This window comes from Mytilus galloprovincialis, chromosome 2 (genome assembly GCF_965363235.1).
Source record: "Mytilus galloprovincialis chromosome 2, xbMytGall1.hap1.1, whole genome shotgun sequence".
In the NCBI taxonomy this organism is placed as follows: Eukaryota; Metazoa; Mollusca; class Bivalvia; order Mytilida; family Mytilidae; genus Mytilus; species Mytilus galloprovincialis.
Genome location: NC_134839.1, coordinates 90,262,160 through 90,282,886, shown reverse-complemented (window position 1 = coordinate 90,282,886; position 20,727 = coordinate 90,262,160). Strand labels below are relative to the sequence as shown.

General features: G+C 31.0%; 1 protein-coding gene across 2 annotated transcripts; it reads right to left on the bottom strand.

Annotated features, from left to right (window-relative positions):
- Positions 1 to 726: 726 nt before the first annotated feature.
- LOC143064826 (uncharacterized) lies at positions 727 to 20,610 on the bottom strand. 2 transcript variants are annotated; one of them, XM_076237959.1, is made up of 11 exons: positions 20,498 to 20,610; positions 19,209 to 19,308; positions 18,465 to 18,496; positions 13,091 to 13,200; positions 11,757 to 11,826; positions 5,133 to 5,203; positions 4,564 to 4,624; positions 3,908 to 3,973; positions 3,246 to 3,317; positions 2,385 to 2,465; positions 727 to 876 (listed from the first exon to the last, which is right to left on the bottom strand). In XM_076237959.1, exons 1-11 carry the CDS (start codon positions 20,573 to 20,575, stop codon positions 835 to 837), a joined length of 783 nt encoding a protein of 260 aa, XP_076094074.1. In that variant the 5' UTR covers positions 20,576 to 20,610; the 3' UTR covers positions 727 to 834. The 2 variants fall into 2 exon arrangements, with proteins under 2 accessions (XP_076094074.1, XP_076094073.1); XM_076237958.1 differs by lacking the exon at positions 20,498 to 20,610 and adding an exon at positions 20,134 to 20,253.
- Positions 20,611 to 20,727: the final 117 nt, after the last annotated feature.

Here is a 20,727-nt window from a genome sequence, read left to right as displayed (position 1 = left end):
ATTTTAACCCTTTGTGAACCTTCTTCTCCTTTGGACGACATACTTTCAATCAAAGTAATTGCAAACTTCTTATTATTCAGAAAGAGAAAATCCATCATAACCTACATTTTATGTTTGATAATAATGTTACATAGTTTTTAAATTCAAAGAATAATCAATAGACTTTTTTAGGGGCATAACATTTTTTTTGGTGGTTTTACTATAACATATGCATGATACCATTAACATGTGAATTTCAACTTTGTGGTTATAAATTTATACTAGATGAGTATCTGTAAAATAACGATGCCCTCGCCTGCCACAAATAAGATATGAACAGATACTATTTCTCCCTCAATAAAATAAATCCCTATCTTGTTCTCTTACTTAAATAAAACTTTGGTATAGAATCAGTTCAATATCTGGAGACAGATAAAAGAAGAAGAAAACTAAATTGACATGGGTATTTTCCAACAGCTTTTCTGAATAGATTGGTTGTAATATCTGTCATATCATGTAAACCAAAATGAAATGCATATTCAGTCTAAACAATCATTATCCAAACAAAATACTAATCATATTAAGTGGCCAGTAGAAAACACACTAAACATCTGTTATATTTCAACAGAGCAGAACAGGCATTCGGTCAAACTATTTGTGCCAAGTAGAAAGTTCAATAATAATGGTATTAGTTAAACAATATACCAAGTTTGTGTGAAAATTACTCTGAAGAACAGATAAACAATGTTTCCATTTATGACTAATCTATGTACAAATATGACATATTTTGTGAGGGATGTTTGTATTATGAAGTGATATAAATGGCAGTGTCAATGTTGTAATGTTTCTTAGCCTCTATGTTAGTCCAAATCGTTCTGCTCTTTTCAATTTCTTTGCCTGAAAAATACAAAAAAAAATATACATGTACTTCTAAGTTCTTTACAAAAACTTGTAACAAAATATGAATGTGTCCAAAGTACACGGATCTGCACTATAATTTTCTATATTCAATGGACCGTGAAAATGGAAAAATCTCTAATTTGGCATCAAAATTAGAAAGCTCATATCATAGGGAACATGTGTACTAAGTTTCAAGTAGATTGGACTTCAACTTCATCAAAAACTACCTTGACCAAAAACTTTAACCTGAAGCAGGACAGACAGACTGAATAGCAAACGGACGAACAAACAGAGGAACAGACGGACGCACAGACCAGAAAACACAAGGCCCATAAATAGGGCATAAAATGTCATTTTCACAATAGTGGCTGACAATGGTATCAATCACTTATTCTTTCATGAGCACTTTGACAATGGGAATAATGTTAAAATCAGTTAATCAACTTTTAAAAGTACCAGTAACATAAAAAAAATATAAAACAAATAAATGGGGAATGTGTCCCATGGACACAGATGATGCCCCTGCTTGAATATAACATAATAAAAGGACATAACTCAAGAATAGTAAAAGTGACGATACCCCAATTTGTGTATTATGGTAATAATCATTGTGTATAAGTTTCTTAACATTTGGTAGAGGCAAACTTAAGATAAAGAACTGAAACAAAAAATTCAGCAATATTGGTTCTGCAGCAAATCTATCTTAAATCTAGACATGACAGTGACCAATTAGGATTCCAAATTTGCATTAGTATTAATTTATTTTAGAACAAAAATATCAAAGACACAATACATGCAAGTTTAATTATTGCATTAAAAGTTTTAAAATTTTCAGAATTTACATAATATGATGTTAACACTATAAATATTATATTAAATACATTATATAATACAACATTCTGTTTTCACTCTGTGGAATATGTCATTTTTAAAATGCACAATAAAGCATGACAGATATAATCGAATGACATAAGAGTACACTTTGTGCACAAATAATGCATGTTAACAACAGCACATTATGCAACATAAATTGTAGTACTGGTACCTTTTTTTTGGCAAATTTTGTTACCAGAACAAAAATAATTAATGGCATCTAATAGTTTAAATGGATTTAACCATGGAACATATTTTATTATCCAAAATATTACCTCATGGTTAAATCTCTAATATACCATGTGCTTGACATATCAGTGGTCCCCTAATTAAACCATATGAAATGCATTTATGCAGTAAATTGATTCTTTAATACACGTCTAAATTCATAAAACTATAAACTGGGTCAATATTCCTATAAATGGACATCAAAGTTAGGAACACAATTATATTTCTAAACTAAAAATACTCAGCCTTGATTTACGACATAATGCTATTGATATATTGATTAGAATTGATAACAAGTATTGTTTAAAAGTAGAGAGAATTTGAAGAAAAAGGTGAGTTTTATGTCCTAACAGTTAAAGCCACAGGTACCGGGTAACCACAATGTATATCATTAGATTTTATACCTCCACTTCAGAACTGACAGCTGCAGTACTAATAGCACCAAATCTTTCTTTTCTTTTTAGTATCTTCTCTTGATCTTCACTCTTGATAAGAAAGTTTTATAGCTATTAAAAAACTTATAAACTACATATCTAACATGTTTTCCATATTTATTACAGATCTGGTTGTCTCTCTTGCTACATAAAACATGCAATCTTTTTAGTTGAACTCATTAAACAGGCTTTTTTAACCCTTTGAAAGGCAATATTTTCTAAAACTTACAAATCTTCATAGTCATATTACCTTAGACAATCCCACTTAATCACTGGGAGATACTTTGTTTTCAAATCTTCCCTTTCATTGTTTTGCATGGTGTTTCTTACCAAATCTTTTTAAGTCTATGATTTATGTGTGTAATTTACCAGTAAAGTTTAATATATCTATGATTTATGTGTGTAATTTACCATTAAAGTTTAATATATCTGAGATTTTAAGTTAACATCAACACGTATTTGACAGACTTTATCATTAATATGGCAACAGTTTCAACACAATTCTTGTTTGCTTTACTTCATAAAAATGAGCATTTCACTTTGAGAGACTAATGTACAATTGTAATGTGGATTAATTAGTCTTAGCGAACCAATTTATAAGGATATCTGTATAGATGAAGCACAAATCTTATAGTTCAAATAAAAACAATCCTCCTACAGACTTGTACAAAGAATTTATGGAAACCCATAGTTTTCATGAAATATTTAAACTTAAATACAAGAGAATAAGAACCCAATAAATTAAATGTTTCTAAAGTAATATGTTATATGAAAACAACTTGCAACAAATGCATAAAAACAAATTGTCAAAAAGAGTTGCTAGTTATTTACTTTACTTAAGGCTGGTGCTACTGATCCACCAAACCGTTCAGCTCTCTGTTTTAATTTCTCTACATCAGCTACCTGCAAATAAGATATATATACATTAACAAAGTCCTTTTAGTTTAAAATTTACATTGAGGCCAGCTACTGAATGTAATTCACCATTATTTCAATAATCATTTAACATGAAAATATGAATAAATGCTATAGTGGAGGGTCGTAATTTCGTCAATTTCAGCTACCGTTAGCATCAAATTGGTTAAAATTTCCTTATCATGATTCATTAGAGGTCTGAAGTATTATCATTACCGTTATTTTGGGAACAAATTTAACATGATTCGTCAAAATTAGACAATTTTTTTATTATTGTCTCGAAGAAAGAGTACATTTTATCGTCATGCATCAAAAATTACCGTTAACGTCATTTGGCAAGAATTTTTACCGTTATTCATCATGAAGGTATCCCCATTACTACCCTCTTAGTGACCCTAGTCATGCGATTTCAAAATTGACACTTTTTTCTTTAAATCCTGTAATAAAAATAATAAAATAACTAGGTCTTTTACAATTTTACTGGGATGGGCCAGTAGGCATGCACTGTGTAATCTATAGCAGTGTGAACATATAAATTATAGATCTTGTTCTATAGAATAAAACAAAATCTACTTTACCTTAGATAAAACAGGAGAAACTACACCAAATCTTTCAGCTCTTTGTTTTAATTTATCTGAATCCACCTGAAAATTAAATATTTACATAAAAACATAATTGAAATTCATTCTTTTTTTTCATTTCTGTTTTAAAGTTATCTCAAATTGGAAATAAATTTAAATGATAAAATACTTTCATCTCATAAAATATTCTTTCATGTTTGGTTAAATAAATAAGTTGAATAGACTACCCTTTCCTGTAGCAAATAATATTTTTTTCTTCAATAATAATAATATTTATGTACAGATAATTTTGATTAGATCAATGTACTGTGAATATAAGGTGTGTTTTTAGGTTGACCAAAACCAAAAACTTATTGTTTTTTAACTTTTTAAAGCTTAGGACACTCGGTTTAAATATGACAGAGAAATCGAATTCAGTGATTGCTGGAAATGTCTAAACTTAGGATATATTTCTGCAGCAGGGTAAAAGACTATTATTTAATCTAACCAAAAGAATATGAAAAATTAAGCACTAATGATATTTTCAGCTGAAAATTTAGAAGCCTGGGCCACTGGTCTCTGCTAATCTCCCCCCCCCCCCCCCCTGTTTCAAGTTAATGTCAACCACTGTATCATATTTCTTCCAGGTTATATTCCTTAAACAATATACTTACTGAAACATCTCCAGTGATTTTTGCCGATGAAATGTTTGAAGTTTTTTCTGACAAACCAAATCTATAAAAATAATTAAAAACATTATTATGAAAATGTTTCAATCCACTAAAAAGTAAATTTATAGTAAATCTTAATAAAAAAATGGTATTATTGCCAATGAGACAACTCTCTTCCAGAAACCTAATAACTTAGAAGCAAGCAACTACAGGACATAGAACGGCCTTCAACATGCAAAACTCAAACCTCATAGCAAGCTATACAAATCCCTCAAATGACAAAAATGTTAAACATTTCAAACAAGAAAACTAATGCCTAATATATATGTACAAAACAATTAACAACAAACAACTATGATATATAACAACATAATAAGGATAAATTATAGACTCTTGTCTTGAGTCAAACACATTCAGAATGTGACAGTGTAGAACATTTAATGACTGGGAAAATGCATGTGTGCAAGGAAAAATAACTGATGAAAACACATGCTTTTAGTCAAAAAAATTTAAAAAAAAACATGTTTAATCAATTATAAACACTTTAAAAGAAGCATACAAAAATACATTACCTTTCTGCTCTAAGTTGTTTCTTTGCTTCAGCACTAACAGCACCAAATTTTTCTGCTCTGCTTTTTAACCTCTAAAAGATAAAGTATTTGTATGAGTACCAATCACCTTAAATGGATGAAAGTGTTACATTTTACCACATTTAATTTTTAACTTTTAAAGAAGTTATTACCCTTCCTTAGGAATAAAATCAATTATTTTCAAATTAGCAAAAATGGACTTATTTTCTTTAACATAGTTTTTTACATACATTTTTTTTTTCTTTTTTATTGAATACCCCTCCCTTTAGACAATTTGTTTGTTGATGTCACCATAGATATAGAATTACTAAATACATGTTTTGATGATGTTGTAATAGATTTTCCAAGTTGATCTGTCTGACTAATCAGCACTATTCATTTTCAAAGTACTGATGTACAAATGTATTCACTGCTGAGCTTTAAGTCATCACTTTAGTTATGCATAAACCACCTGGCATCAAACAATTGAAGGAACTGAAGGAGCTTGACATGACCTTGGTAGAAGCAGAAACAACAAATGGAAGTTTTTAATGACCTTGACTGGTTATACAGCCCTTGAACGGTCGGCTACTAAGCAGAAACAAAGGATCAAGACAGAATTGGATGGCGAAATGTTGTGGCAACCTAATGCTCCAGCAGGAGCGAAGAGGATAGGTAGGTTTAGTTACGCATACACAAAGAAAACATAAATTTCCTTAAAATAACTAAAGTCCATGATTTGTTAAGGACAACATAAATATAAAACCTACAAATTATTACACCAATAAACAACCAGATGCTCCTCAGGGCGCAGCTTTATACGACCGCAGAGGTTGAACCCTGAACGGTTGGGGCAAGTATGGACACAACATTCAAGCTGGATTCAGCTCTAAATTTGGATTGTGATTAAATAGTTGACACAGCATAGGTTTCGGACACAGAATGAATGTGGTCTAATGAACTTAAAATATTTTGTTTGCCTTTGAGCAATTCACTATGCTGTTGAATATTAATCCTCTCAAAAAAATGTTTGAAGAAATTTTCTTTTTATTTATGAAATCTGAAATGAGAAAAATTTAAACCCCCCCCCCCATTTTTCTTTCACATCCCCCTTTCCCTTTTTCCAAAACTAAATATTAAAATGTAACAAAAGGTGCTTGTTATCACTGAATGGTAAAGATTGTTTTAATTTATCAGTTGGTAGTAAAAGTGAATATACATTGTTTATTGTATAAAACAATGATTTAAGTTGATTCAACTACTATTCTGGACAAAGAAAGATAACTCCAATCAATTGAAAATTTCTTGCTATTGCACAATATTGTGCAATTAGATATTTCTTGCTATTGTGTAATACTGTGCAATTGAAAATATTTGCTATTGCACAATACTGTGCAATTGAAGATTTCTTGCTATTGCACAATACTGTGCAATTGAAAATTTCTTGCTATTGTGCAATACTGTGCAATTGAAGAGTTCTTGCTATTGCTGAATACTGTGCAATTGAAAATTTCTTGCTATTGCACAATACTTAATATAATAATTTTGGATCCTGTTTTGAACCAACTTAAAAACTGGGCCCATAATCAAAAATCTAAGTACATGTTTAGATTCAGCATATCAAAAAAGCCCAAGAATTCAATTTTTGTTAAAATCAAACTTAGTTTTATTTTGGACCCTTTGGATTTTAATGTAGACCAATTTGAAAACAAGACCAAAAATTAAAGAAACTACATACACAGTTAGATTTGGCATATCAAAGAACCCCAATTATTCAATTTTTGATGAAATCAAACAAAGTTTAATTTTGGACCCCGATTTGGACCAACTTGAAAACTGGGCCAATAATCAAAAATCTAAGTACATTTTTAGATTCAGCATATCAAAGAACCCCAAGGATTCAATTTTTGTTAAAATCAAACTAAGTTTAATTTTGGACCCTTTGGACCTCAATATAGACCAATTTGAAAACGGGACCAAAAATTAAGAATCTACATACACAGTTAGATTCGGCATATCAAAGAAACCCAATTATTCAATTTTTGATGAAATCAAACAAAGTTCAATTTTGGACCCTTTGGGCCCCTTATTCCTAAACTGTTGGGACCAAAACTCCCAAAATCAAACCCAACCTTCCTTTAGTGATCATAAACCTTGTGTTTAAATTTCATAGATTTCTATTTACTTATACTAAAGTTATGGTGCGAAAACCAAGAATAATGCTTACTTGGGCCCCTTTTTGGCCCTTAATTCCTTAACTGTTCAGCCCTCAACTCCCAAAATCAATCCCAACCTTCCTTTTGTGGTCATAAACCTTGTGTTTAAATTTCATTGATTTCTATTTACTTATACTAAAGTTATTTTGCGAAAACCAAGAATAATGCTTATTTGGGCCCTTTTTGGCCCCTAATTCCTAAACTGTTAGAACTAAAACTCCCAAAATCAATCCCAACCTTCCTTTTGTGGTCATAAACCTTGTGTCAAAATTTCATAGATTTCTATCTACTTAAACTAAAGTTATAGTGCGAAAACCAAGAAATTGCTTATTTGGGCCCTTTTTGGCACCTATTTCCTAAAATGTTGGGACCAAAACTCCCAAAATCAATCCCAAACTTCCTTTTGTGGTCATAAACCTTGTGTTAAAATTTTATAGATTTCTATTCACTTTTACTAAAGTTACAGTGCGAAAACTAAAAGTATTCGGACGACGATGACAACGCCAACGTGATACCAATATACAACCAAAATTTTTTAAAATTTTGCGGTCGTATAAAAACAAGGAAGTTGCACAATGTCATCCCATTAAAAATATTCTAAGAAAGTTTCATTATAATCAGGGGTTAAGGAGGAGCAGCAGATACAAATGAGTACCACAGTGAGCAGGTATGGCTAAGTCCATGTCTATGTCATGCCAATTAAAACCCTGAAATCATTCAGAAGAAGACATGAAATATGAGGTGTAAAATATTATCATGTGAGTAAGATTCTGTGAAAGGTTCACAAGTTGTTAAGCAGTTCAGGAGAAGTTAGGTAGTCAATACCTAACTTCTCCTGAACTGCTGAACAACTTGTGAATAAGTCTATAAGGATAAAGGAACTATTGGACAGGTTCTCCATCACTATACACTGCCTGCTGTCCATACATGGAGATTCAAAGAAAGAAGGTGTGATAATTCGCCGTTTTAGGATCTAAAGCATTCTGGGCAAGGATCTTGAATTTTTTTCTTTTTCACCTAATTTTGGTGATTTTAAGATAACTTAAAAGTTGGTGCCCTTTTTCAAAAAATGATTGTCAAAATTTATCACATAACTGAGTATGCTCATACTCGTAGCCTCAACGAACTTGTTTTACTGTTGAATCTCATTTACTTCATGAATTTTCCTCTATTTTCCTAAAATCATTCAATAGCAATTAAGGGAAGGCAACAGTTTAAAAATGAAATGATTTAAATGACTCAAAACGATAAATTTCTCAGACATCGCTAACGTTTCTTTGGTTTTTTGAAGACAAAATTAAAACCGGATGTTTAGCGAAATACTAAAGCAAGCAATTCCAGACTCATTTCTGGGATTACTTTTGTTTTATATATCAAATTCACAGGAAATCATTAGCTTTTTAATTGTTTACCTTTGATAGTGTTTGAAAATAAAGATAATAGTTGCACTAGCTTTATTTAGCATAAAATCATTTTGAATTTACGATTGAATGTCTTATCTGCAGAAGAGAATTTCAACATGCGTATTACAGAGTAAGCAAAGCATGTGCGTTAGAAGTAAAAAAAATACTTTTTTCTAAGTTAAGTGTAAATCAAAGTTTAATTTTGGTGTACTAACAATGAGATTACCCATAATCCTCTAGATTCTAAAAAGGCTAATTCCTAGACCAATAAAAAGCATTCGTCAAATTATTTTTAAGAATTATCTATTATTGGCCTTATAAACACAAGACATCATTTAGACAAAAATTAATAATAACATATTATCCTTCTTTTATTTGCTTTTGGTTAAATACTTGGAAACTTTGGAGCTCAGTTAGGGAAAAATCTAATGTCAATCTGTGTAGTCCTTTTTTAGACATAAGTAACAGATGTTTAGGTAAAGTTAGGCTGTTTTTATTTAATAAGTTGGTTTACGGACATCAGCCCAAAAAACTTCGGGTAGGAGGAGGGGAAAAAAATAAATTTAAACTAGATCTTTCCAGTTTTTGTTTTTTTACTTGGTTTACGGATATCAGCCACAAAAAAATAGGGTAGGAGGAAAAAAAAAAAATAATTTAAACTTGATTGAAAAGACTTATTTATAGTTCTGTAAAACTTGAAAAGCCTTTTGATAATACCTTTTATTCAGCATCTTTTGTAGGTTTTGTGGAATTAATAAATGCGACAACAAAAACACATCACATAGAACAAGTCAATATTAAAAGACAAAGGCAAATCTAAGAGCATATTGCATGTCAACACCTATAAGGACAGAGCATATCAGACAGTATTTAAAAGTATAAACAGAAATTTACTGTCAGGAGCCTGTAATTCAGTGGTTTAATATTGTTTGTTGGTGTGTTACATATTTGTTAATTTTTTTTAGTACATTTTTTTACATTTAATTAGGCTGTTTGTTTTCTCACGTAAATTGTTTTACATTTGTCATTTTGGGGCCTTTTATAGCTTATGCGGTATGGGCTTTGCTCATTGAAGAAGGCTGTACAGTGATCTATAGTTATTAATTTCTGTGTCATTTGGTCTCTTTATGAAAAATCATCTCATTGGCAAACACACCACATCTTTTTTATATGTATCAACCCTATAAACATACATCTGACAGACAAAGATTTGTATTAAGTGAAATATGCAATTGATGAAAGCAGTATACATGTTTTTAATTATTAAAAACAAATGTAAATTGTTAATTTTTTCTTTTTTGCCCGACTTTGAGGTCATTTCTGGTATTTGGAATGTTTCCTTGGTCCAAACATGATTGGCATATGGGACGAACAATTCCATACTGGGTCCTCAGTTGTCTAATCAGATCATTTATTACCACCTCCATGTCTCCACAGAAAAAACATATGTCTGTGAATTTTTCTCGAACAGCTGCAAATAAATATTCAAAAATACAGATACGATTTTTTACAAAGTATTGAGAGAAAAAAGTATTAAATGTATCAAAATAGGAAAGTGAAAGGAAATGGGGAATGTGTTAAAGAGGCAACAACCCATCCAGCTTGTAAAAATACAGCACAGGACAATGCAACAGTCTTCAATGAACATGGACATATGTACAAACCCATATACTGGGAAAATTGGTTGGCAAAGGATTTGTAAAAGCATGAATATGCATCCAACAAAATTAAACTCCTGTTTCATATCAAAATATAAAGTGTGTGTGATTTATTTTTGCTGAGAAAAAATTGACAAAAATTGTTTTCCTGTCCTCCTGTGCTTTTATACTGAGTTTCATGTGAAAAACTATGTCTGTCCAAGGACTTATACGTCCCTGGTCTGTCATAAAAAAATTCTCTATAAAACAAACCTGCATAATATGTCACTTCAATGGGTGACGAACATGAAACACTCTCCCTAACTATAACTTCCTTTGTACATTGGTGATCAGGTGGGTACAAGGCATTCCCGCAGATGTAGACTAGCTCTTCCTGGACTGAATTGTTTAGGACGTCCACATCCAGATGGATGTACACTGGTTCATTCATAGTAAACAAACCATGCCCTGATATCGTCTGGTTCCTAAACGGAAGTCAGGGTTTAAGGATGCGCAAACACGTGAACAGCTAACCAGTCACGTTTCCGGTGCACTGGTTCACAATTTTTTAATGCAGTAATAGGAACCAGAATTACAAAATGTAAACACAAAAATACCGTTTAAAATTTTCTTAGTAAATCGATAAATATGAGGTCGGCGGAAATAATTTTTAAGGGCAAATGTGCGTTTATTTTTATTTGAATTAGCGAAAATTCGGGTCGGCGGATCCGTAAACCAACTTATTTAATAAAAACGGCCTTAAACACATTTCATATACTAAGGTGTGATACATAAGTTTAAGAAAAGCTGATGAAGGTGATAAAGGAACATAGAAGAATGATAACATACTTAACTGTTAGTTCTCTATGCTTGCATGATAATAATCATTTTTATCATATAAATTTACCAATTATGAAAAGTTTAGTACATGATTGAGATATCTCTTTTATGGTCTTTTAATTTTCCTGGGGAAAGACCTTTTGATTTTTTCACCTTGTTTGCAAATCAAAACTGAAATTAGGATAGTTGGATAGACTTTTAATTGTTCTCAGGGCAATTAGTTTTTCATTATTACTGTTTTTGCCCTAGAATACCAAGATAAATCACTAATAGTCACTAGCAAACATATTAACATCATTTCTATATGATTTAGGATTTTTTTCTTTGATAATTTCTTATAAATCCTCATTTATATATTTAGATATATTTGTTTTCACCAAGCAATTTACATAAAACGGTCAGTCATTTTCAATTTCATTACCAATAATAAATGTAGCTATCATACTTTAGTTCTATATATATATATATATATATATATATATATATATATATATATATATATATATATATATATATATATATAATAATCACCTCTGCATCTGAAAATCCTGATAAAGAGATCTTTTTTGGTTTACCATTTTCTATGGGTTCTTTACTTGAACTATGAATTATAAAGCAAAAACATTTCATTAACAAATAAAGGACAAAAATGTTACAATACAATGCAATTTAAAAAAAAATCCAAGGGGTATAACTCAAAAAATAATTGGTTGGCACTAATTTTTGAAAATATCTGAAACATAAGGGATGACATCAAAAGATCGATGTAGGATAAAAAACTTAAATCAAATAGTTTGGGGTGGGGGGGTCAACATTGCTGCAAGTTTTGTTAATCTAAAATCGATTTTACATATATCCCTATTGGTCAATCAATTTTTCCCAAATTAAGTTAAGAGGGGGGGTGTGGGGGTCAGTGAAAAAACTATGTGAATTAAGTTTTTTATCCTTCATTGAACTTTTGATGTCGTCCCTAACTGATATAAACCTATAATATAAATTTCCAAAAAATTGGATATATTGTAGTGTGTTGTTGTTTTGATCTTTTTCATTTATCTAATATGCATAAATAAATGGTCTTTTAAGCTACCTACACAAGCTGAAGTGTATATTTTAGGAAACTTGGTAAACAATGATCTTCAAGCACAAAAACTTCCAAATAAAATTTGCAAACACGTTCTAGGAAAATAGTCTCAAAAGCATTAGAGACTAATCAACTGAAAAGATAAGATATTGGGTTCGTCAGTTGTTATGCATTCCTGTTTTTGATATCCAAATGGACGGAAAAAACAAATATTCTTCTTCCTATGAAACAAGAAAATTCTAAATAATTTTTGAATATCTAGATCTTTAACTTGATGTCTTCCACGTTTGGACGGGTCCATTTATCTTACGAATTTATGACATAAAGAGGGAAAAAAACTTCTTGTAATGGGTTTTAAACACAGATTTCACTCGGTAAAATTATTTACGCAAACAACATTTCAAGATCTGTTATGATTGATTTGTCTATTTTTAGATATGTAAACATATGGATTATTTTTGAAGTTTTATTTTTTCACAACACAATGTGTTATCAATTCTGATAAAAAGATTCTTTTTATTTATATTTCAGGGATGATGTATTTGTTAGTGTCGGCAGGATCAGTAAAACAACAAATTAAAAAACCCTGGCCTAACCAAAAATTAAGCATTAAATAATCCCAGACTGGGAATAAAAGTAAATCAGTTACTGATAGAGTGTAAATCTTAATACAGTAATTTCTGTCCATAACCATTAGGGGAAATCATAACTCTTAACATAAATGTCTTTCCATCAATTGAAAGCAACATCATGTATGAACAGTTGTCAAGACCATGTAACTTACCTCTCAGGAACTGTTTTAGATTCAGTTATCTCTAATTTGTCCTCTGTCAAGGTCATATCATCATCAACCTCCTCTTCCTCCTCCTCTTCTTGGAGAACTACCTGTTCTACCTGAAATTATATATCAGTCATGCAAAAAGTTTAATTGATTTTTTAGGTAAACAGTTATGTAGAGAAACTGTTACATGTATTTGATTAGTATTTTTGTTAATGATTGACACAAGAAGCTTAGGTTGTTTAGATTTAGAAAAGGACTTTGGTGCTTTGACCTACAAGACACTAAAGTTGTTTCCTTGTCATTGCACAGATTAAACAAATTCAAAGGTCACCAGCGTACTAGTATATGTATGACCATTATTCCTACATATCAATGAAAAGTAACAACAAAACAAGATAATCACACTCATGGAAAGATTACAAGAGTAGTTTGAATAATTTCATATCAAGGTATGGTGGGGGAAAAAGAACATTTATAAAGCAATATTGCTGAAAATTGCATTAAGGGCATACGATACAGTTTTGAACCTGTATTTACAAGTTGATGAAAATTTGCATATAGGCTCTTTTTTACCCGATTAAATCAAATATGTAATAAAAATTATACCTTCATGTGCTAATTTTTGAGTAAAATGAAGTCGAAATTTTGTATATTTGCTCAAAATTCAGATTTGTGTCCGTATTTTCTTTTTCGAAAGAAAGACATAACTTTTTTGTTTTAAAAGATAAACACAAATTGTTTTTTGTTAAAAAATCGGAAATTTCTGTATTCTATAAGTATCATTAAAAATTATGTAATTTTTATTCAGAAATAACTCATATTTATCAAATGTTCATGAATAGAGGAAAAAAACGTCATTTTTTGCTGCATGTTTATCAAAATTAAAAAAATTGCGCTATTTACAGTTTTATAAAATTTGGGTCACATAATCTCCTTGCAAAATGAAACAAATTGCCGTTTTAAAAAATAGGGGTCCATGCACTCGTTTTCAAATTAAATCAGTTTGAATGATAAAAATCAGTCGAAAAATGCATCTTTTTCCGATATGTTATAGTTTGACGTCGCGAAAATAACATTTTACGTTAGCAACGTCATTACCTTCCCTGTAACTGTATTGTATGCCCTTAACAGCAGGTCTTTAGAAGGATAAGTGCTTTTCCAGTACATGTAAGAGGATAAAATGAACTCAAATTAAATAATATTGATCTCTAGTCTCAATTCGCAAAATTTTATTTAAACTGCAGTTTATATCTTATCTAATAATGTTGCCTGTACTGAAAATGTTTCAAAAAAACAAAAAATTGTAAATAAAAAATTCTTCTAGTAAATGTTACCAACTATCCTTGACACAATGATTGATGGGGAATAAACTAATAATCAATGGTTTGTTATAATTAAAAGTTTTAAAATTTTACTACAATGTAACTGTTTCAAGCCAATTACTTGATTTACACAAAATAAGTGAATTAATCTAAATGTTGATCAGTGGAGAATCCAGAACTTTTCCTAAAAGGGGGGGGGGGGGGGCCCTCTCCAGTCATGCTTCAGTGATTCCCTATATAATCAACCAAATTTTTCCCACGAAAGGGGGGGCCCGGGCCCCCCAGGGCCCTCCCTGGATCCGCCTATGTTGATTAATTACAGATGTCAGATTATTGGAAATTTATCAAGTAAATTATAGACCTTACTTGAATACCTTTTATATATTCATATTTATATTCATATTTCATTTTTTTTAAAGATCTTGTTAATCCATTAATCATTTATCTTTCAGACATAATTTACAGAATCACTTTATGCAATGTAAATCAAAAGTAAATCAAAAATAAATAAATCTATCATCCTTAAATATATCAAACATCTAATTTATACAATTGTGTATTCAATTATGAGGTCAAGTATTTGTATATTCAGATGTGTATTGGAGGGTCTGTATAATTATGTAAGACTGAGGTTGATAAGTTGTGGTCAATTTGATTGACAGTTTAGGAGGTGGGGTATTGTAATTAAAGGTCTACCTTGTCTCTGATTGTTTGGTGATAATGACAGTTGTCAATCATACTAGTATGATATCAATACCCAATTTCCTAATCAAAATGTTTTAAAAAAAAAGCCTGCACATCAACACATCTTAATGACATACATTCTTGAATGAACTGCTAAAAAAATATATCATTTTTTTTCAGTTTATGTGTGTATTGTGCACATACATAAGAACTATAGGGAACTATATTTCAGTGTGAATACATTTAGTAACAGTAGGTAATGTCTAATGCCGATGCCTAAGTAAAGATTTAGAACAATTTCTAATGTTTCCAAAAAAGTATGCGAGGTTCTAGTTACATCTGAAAAAAAGTTAGGAGGGTAGGTAGGGATTTTTTTTTATTTTATAGTTTTTTTTTTTTACATTGAGTCTATGGGAGCAACATTCTGACTTTAACAGGGCTTAATGAAAAATGACAATAAAATCTTTAGGGTAGGCTATTTTTAAGCCGAAAAAGTAGGGTTACTGGAACCACGCATATATTTTCATTTGGCCTTAGTTCTATCCCCAAAATGTTATTATGTAGCCTTAATTCTATCCTATACATGAATTATATTACAGCCTTAGTTCTATCCCCAACATGTGTTATATTGTAAGCCTTAATTCTATCTTATACATGTATTATATTGTAACCTTAGTTCTATCCCCAACATGTGTTATATTATAAGCCTTAATTCTATCTTATACATGTATTATATTATAACCTTAATTCTATCCTATACATGTATTATGTTGTAGCCTAAATTCTATCTTATACATGTGTTATATTGTAAGCCTTAATTCTATCCTATACAAGTATTATATTGCAGCCTTAGTTCTATCCCCAACATGTGTTATATTATAAGCCTTAATTCTATCTTATACATGTATTATATTGTAACCTTAATTCTATCCTATACATGTATTATGTTGTAGCCTAAATTCTATCTTATACATGTGTTATATTGTAAGCCTTAATTCTATCCTATACATGTATTATATTGCAGCCTTAGTTCTATCCCCAACATGTGTTATATTATAAGCCTTAATTCTATCTTATACATGTATTATATTGTAACCTTAATTCTATCCTATACATGTATTATGTTGTAGCCTAAATTCTATCTTATACATGTGTTATATTGTAAGCCTTAATTCTATCCTATACATGTATTATATTGCAGCCTTAGTTCTATCTCCAACATGTGTTATATTATAAGCCTTAATTCTATCCTATACACATATTATATTGTAACCTTAATTCTATCCTATACATGTATCCTATTGTAACATATTCTATCCTATACATGTATCATAAGTTATCTACGTTCATATCCGTAGATATGGGTATTTTAACATCCTGAAGTGCCCCAGTACACCATGAGGCGTAGCCGAAGGGTGTACAGGGTATTGAAGGGTGTTAAAATACCAATATCTACGGATATGAACGTAGATAATGAATTTATCCCCAGTCTTAGTCTGAATCGGCAGAGTTCTATGGAAATTCGGGTACAAAGTGTACCGTGAAAACAACGTTTTTTCATAATTTAAAAAAGTTTTATTGAAATTTGGAAATTTTACATATTTTTTACGGGGTGTAGGGTACTACCTTTGGTAGAACTCTACAGGCAGTCAAATATACGACGTTTTTAATACGGAGACAGAGTTACAGGATAGAGTCAAATTTGGCGCTCAATGTTGTGAGAGTTACGTCATAGATGGTGTGACGTCAACATGGGTCATTTGCATAGCTAGGCCAGTAGTCCCATTCCTTGACAATGTGGCAGTCAAGTGATGCATTTAATGAAATGGGTGTAAATGATCGGCATAATAGACAGGGAAAAAAATTAACGGTCGCCCAGTCGCCAATGGCGACCAGAAATTGACCTGGGCGATCTTTTCACTCAGTTGTGGTAGCCCAGGTGGCGAATTGAAATTTAAAACAAGTTCTTGACTGACTGAAATCCGCCATTTACCGTGACTCCAAGTACTGGCTACTTCACAGACAAAAATTTAAATTCAAAAAGAAAAATCTTGCATCAAAGCCGCAGTCGCGATTAACAAGGATATCAAATCAGTGTTTACCTGTGACTAAATATAGTTCACGTTAATTCAGGTCACTGATTGGTCGTCTATTTAAAGTTGGAATGTATCGTATACTTGCAATGATAACAAGAGAGGTGTTCCGATGGTCATTAACAATATGAAGCAATCACGGTTTTGGCTTCAAGAAAGCGAAGAAAGTCAGGGAAGATGACAACAGCATGTCATGAAGTAATATCAGTCAAATAAAAGAAAGTATGATATCTATAATTCTGTTAAGAATCTGGAAAACAGTACCTTTTGTAGTTACATTTTTAAAGCCGACGTGGTGTACAGAGAATGAAGGTCAAAAACGAAAGTAGAGTATTGTCGACCACAATAAATAACATTTATAGTTAAAAATGATTTATGTTCCTTACTAACTGGACAGTTTACAAAAAAAAAAGAAAATCAGAGAAGATATCAAGTTCATGACAACGGTTTTGGAATACGTGAAATAGTCCAGAAAAAAGGGGGGTCATTTGTTTACAAATGTACGTAAATACGCAAAATGAATCGACCAAGATATTTAATAAATTAGATTATTATAGAAATAAAATGAAATATTTCATCTATCATCTACATGTATTCCAGAACAGAGAATTATTTAGTTGTCTTTAAAAGATATGTAAAAAAAATCTTGTACACAGGGCATGAAGATTCCCATTTTGCAAATGTTTTTTTTTTAATGAAATTTGATGAAGTCAACAACAAAGATAAGAAAAAAATATCTTTTTCCCAGGCATCTAAATCCCCTTCATGTATGCTCAGAATGCAGGATTTTGAGTCTAAAATTTCAAAATTTTCAAGGGGGGGCATGCCCCCAAACCCCCCTAGGAAGTTCAGCCCGCTTTGCGGGCTTCATCGGTGATAGTAAAATTATGTGGGCTACTGACTTTTTGTCTGGGATAACTGATTTTCAAGTCTAGTAGCCCAGATGGCTACTGGCCTTCTTAAGTTAATTTGGACCCCTGATATTAGAACAAAATCGTTAATGAATTAAATATTTAATTACAAACATCATGGATAATCTACAAAATTAAATTTTTCACAAGGAGCAATCATGGAACTAAGGAAAACTTGCGTGAAGTTCCCCGGGATAATGGTTAGCAACGTCCGGGGATATGGGTTAGCAACACCCAGGGGCTATGGGTTTTGTAACGTCGTGCATTAACCAATCAAATTCCTAGATATATACTATGCTGGGGATAATATGTTGTAGCCTTAATTCTATCCTATACATGTACTAAATTTTGCAGTCTTAATTCTCACCACTTCTTCAGTTTCTTCTAGTTCTTCTGTTTCTGTAAATCATATCAAAACAATTTCTAATTAAATCATTCAAAAATTAAAAATTATACACCTCAATTCATATAATATCTAGTAAAATAACTGTTTAAGTTATTGTATATGATTCACAAACTCAATGTTTAAAGGGAAACTAGCTACAAGAACTATAAACAAATTAAAATATGATTTTTCTTGTTAAAACATTAATAAAAGTGTAATAGTCAAATGACAATTTCGCTTTTAGCAGCCAATATGAAAAAAATTTGTCAAAATAAGATAGTGCCCCTTGAACAGGATTCCAAGAAGTAATAGACCCAGAAAGAAGTCTGTTACATGTATACATTTTGAAATGAACAATAACTTTTAAGAGATCATAATTTTTATCAATATAATAAAAACTAACAATCCAACACGCATCGTTTAAGTTTTATTTCATCATATTTCATTACATTACGACACAAAAAATTACATGCATCCTGGACTTGTCAAAATCTATTGGGACTCACCATTTCTAAAAGTGATGAGTCTCAGGACTCACAATGAAAAATTCCTAGTGAGAACCCTGAGGAAGATATCATAACATGCTTTATATTCTATTTTTTTTAAATGTAAGTTGTTTGGTAAGAGTAACATTGAGATATATCTGAAAACTGTCGGTCAAAATGCAGTTTTCATCAATTTACCTGAAAATGCCCAATGTTCTTCATTCATCTCTCATACACATACCTTCTAATTCCATGGCATCTTTTAATCTCTTTAATAACTCTGGTTTAGTCCCAGATACAGTCAAACCTTTCTCTTTTAACTTTTCTTTCAAATCAGCTACCTGTAACAGAAAATAGTCACATGTATCAAATAACTATAAAGATACACAAGGTATAAGAGCAATGCATCATATTTCAATGCAAAGTACAAATTTAAAAAGGTTTGGTCAAGTAAGCTAAACAATTAATTTTTATCAATCAGTTTCAAAGAGGGATATAACCCCTTACATCTACCTATCAAAACTCATTTAAGTGAAGTTTAAATCTTGCAAAAAAATAATGCTTTATTTAATAGCTTTTTACAGAATTCACCACCTTTCACAGGTTCTGCTTAATATCAGGATCTCGATCATTCTCAACTTTGGGCCTACAATCATCATGATCATAAAAGTACCAGTATGATGGGCTAGCCTAGTAAAATTATTTACATTTTCAACAATTGTCACCTGCATACTTTTTCAGTCATAGACTGGCTATGGCATAATTTGTTGATGGTCGTAATGGGGGTATCTTCATGACAAATAAAGGTAAAAATTCTTGCCAAATGATGTTAAAGGTAATTTTTTGTGCATGATGATGATGAAATGTACACTTTCTTTAAAACCATAAAAAATTGACTGATTTTAACAAATCATGTTGAATGTTTTCAATAAAAATATAATTATTTTACAATTAATTACCTACAATATATAAGTACAAAGGAGTAACTACACTAGTGATTAATAATTTTACAAGAGAGGATAATTTACAAGAGAGATTACTCTGTCATCACGACAAAGATTGATAATTATTTGAGAACTCTGATAAATCACAATGAGGCTATTTTGATGAATTACGATAAATTTTCAACAAATTTGACGCCAACGTAAACGGTAGCCGAAAATTACCGTTACACGCCGGACAGAACAGTGCATTCGGCCTACTCTCATACACCTTATCGCTATTTGTCCGCCATTACTGGATATCACACAGGTTCCCATAAAATTTTGATGTCATAAAACAAAATAACTGACATTACAATTGAAAATTGTAGTATGCGTCAAAAGTTTAAACGGGCGGGTCAACCGGGATTAGCGGTGTATTGTCATACAAATTCATTTTTGCCATTCGAACATTCAACCATGTTCCTAAAATGACATATTGACCCCCGATTCTCGCAATATGAGAATAGTTTTTATCATGATAAATTTTGACATTATTATTTTTTTAACGCATTATGTTTATGATTGTGGAGAGACTTATTTTAAAAACCTTCAAAGTGCTCAAGTCTTCCATCGTGTTTTTCTTTTTTTTTTTAACCGGAAACCACAATTTTAAACTTCCGCCCATTATCGGGAAAAACTAGAAAAAGATCCGGTCTTGCTTACTATTATAAAGTATACAAATTAAAATTCAGTAACAATTAAGATAACGAATTATGCTATTGATATAGACCCAAAGAAACGAGATGAATAATTGATAAGTTCAACGTCCTATACTCT

Bases quoted from the DNA above. Each gene is read 5' to 3' on its own strand.
- LOC143064826 (XM_076237958.1), bottom strand. From the start codon at position 20,226: ATGGGAACCTGTGTGATATCCAGTAATGGCGGACAAATAGCGATAAGG. The intron at 5,204-11,756 runs GTGATTATTATA...TTTATCTTTTAG, and splicing joins CAGGATTTTCAGATGCAGAG to AGGTTAAAAAGCAGAGCAGA. The intron at 3,974-4,563 runs GTAAGTATATTG...TTTAATTTTCAG, and splicing joins AAATCACTGGAGATGTTTCA to GTGGATTCAGATAAATTAAA.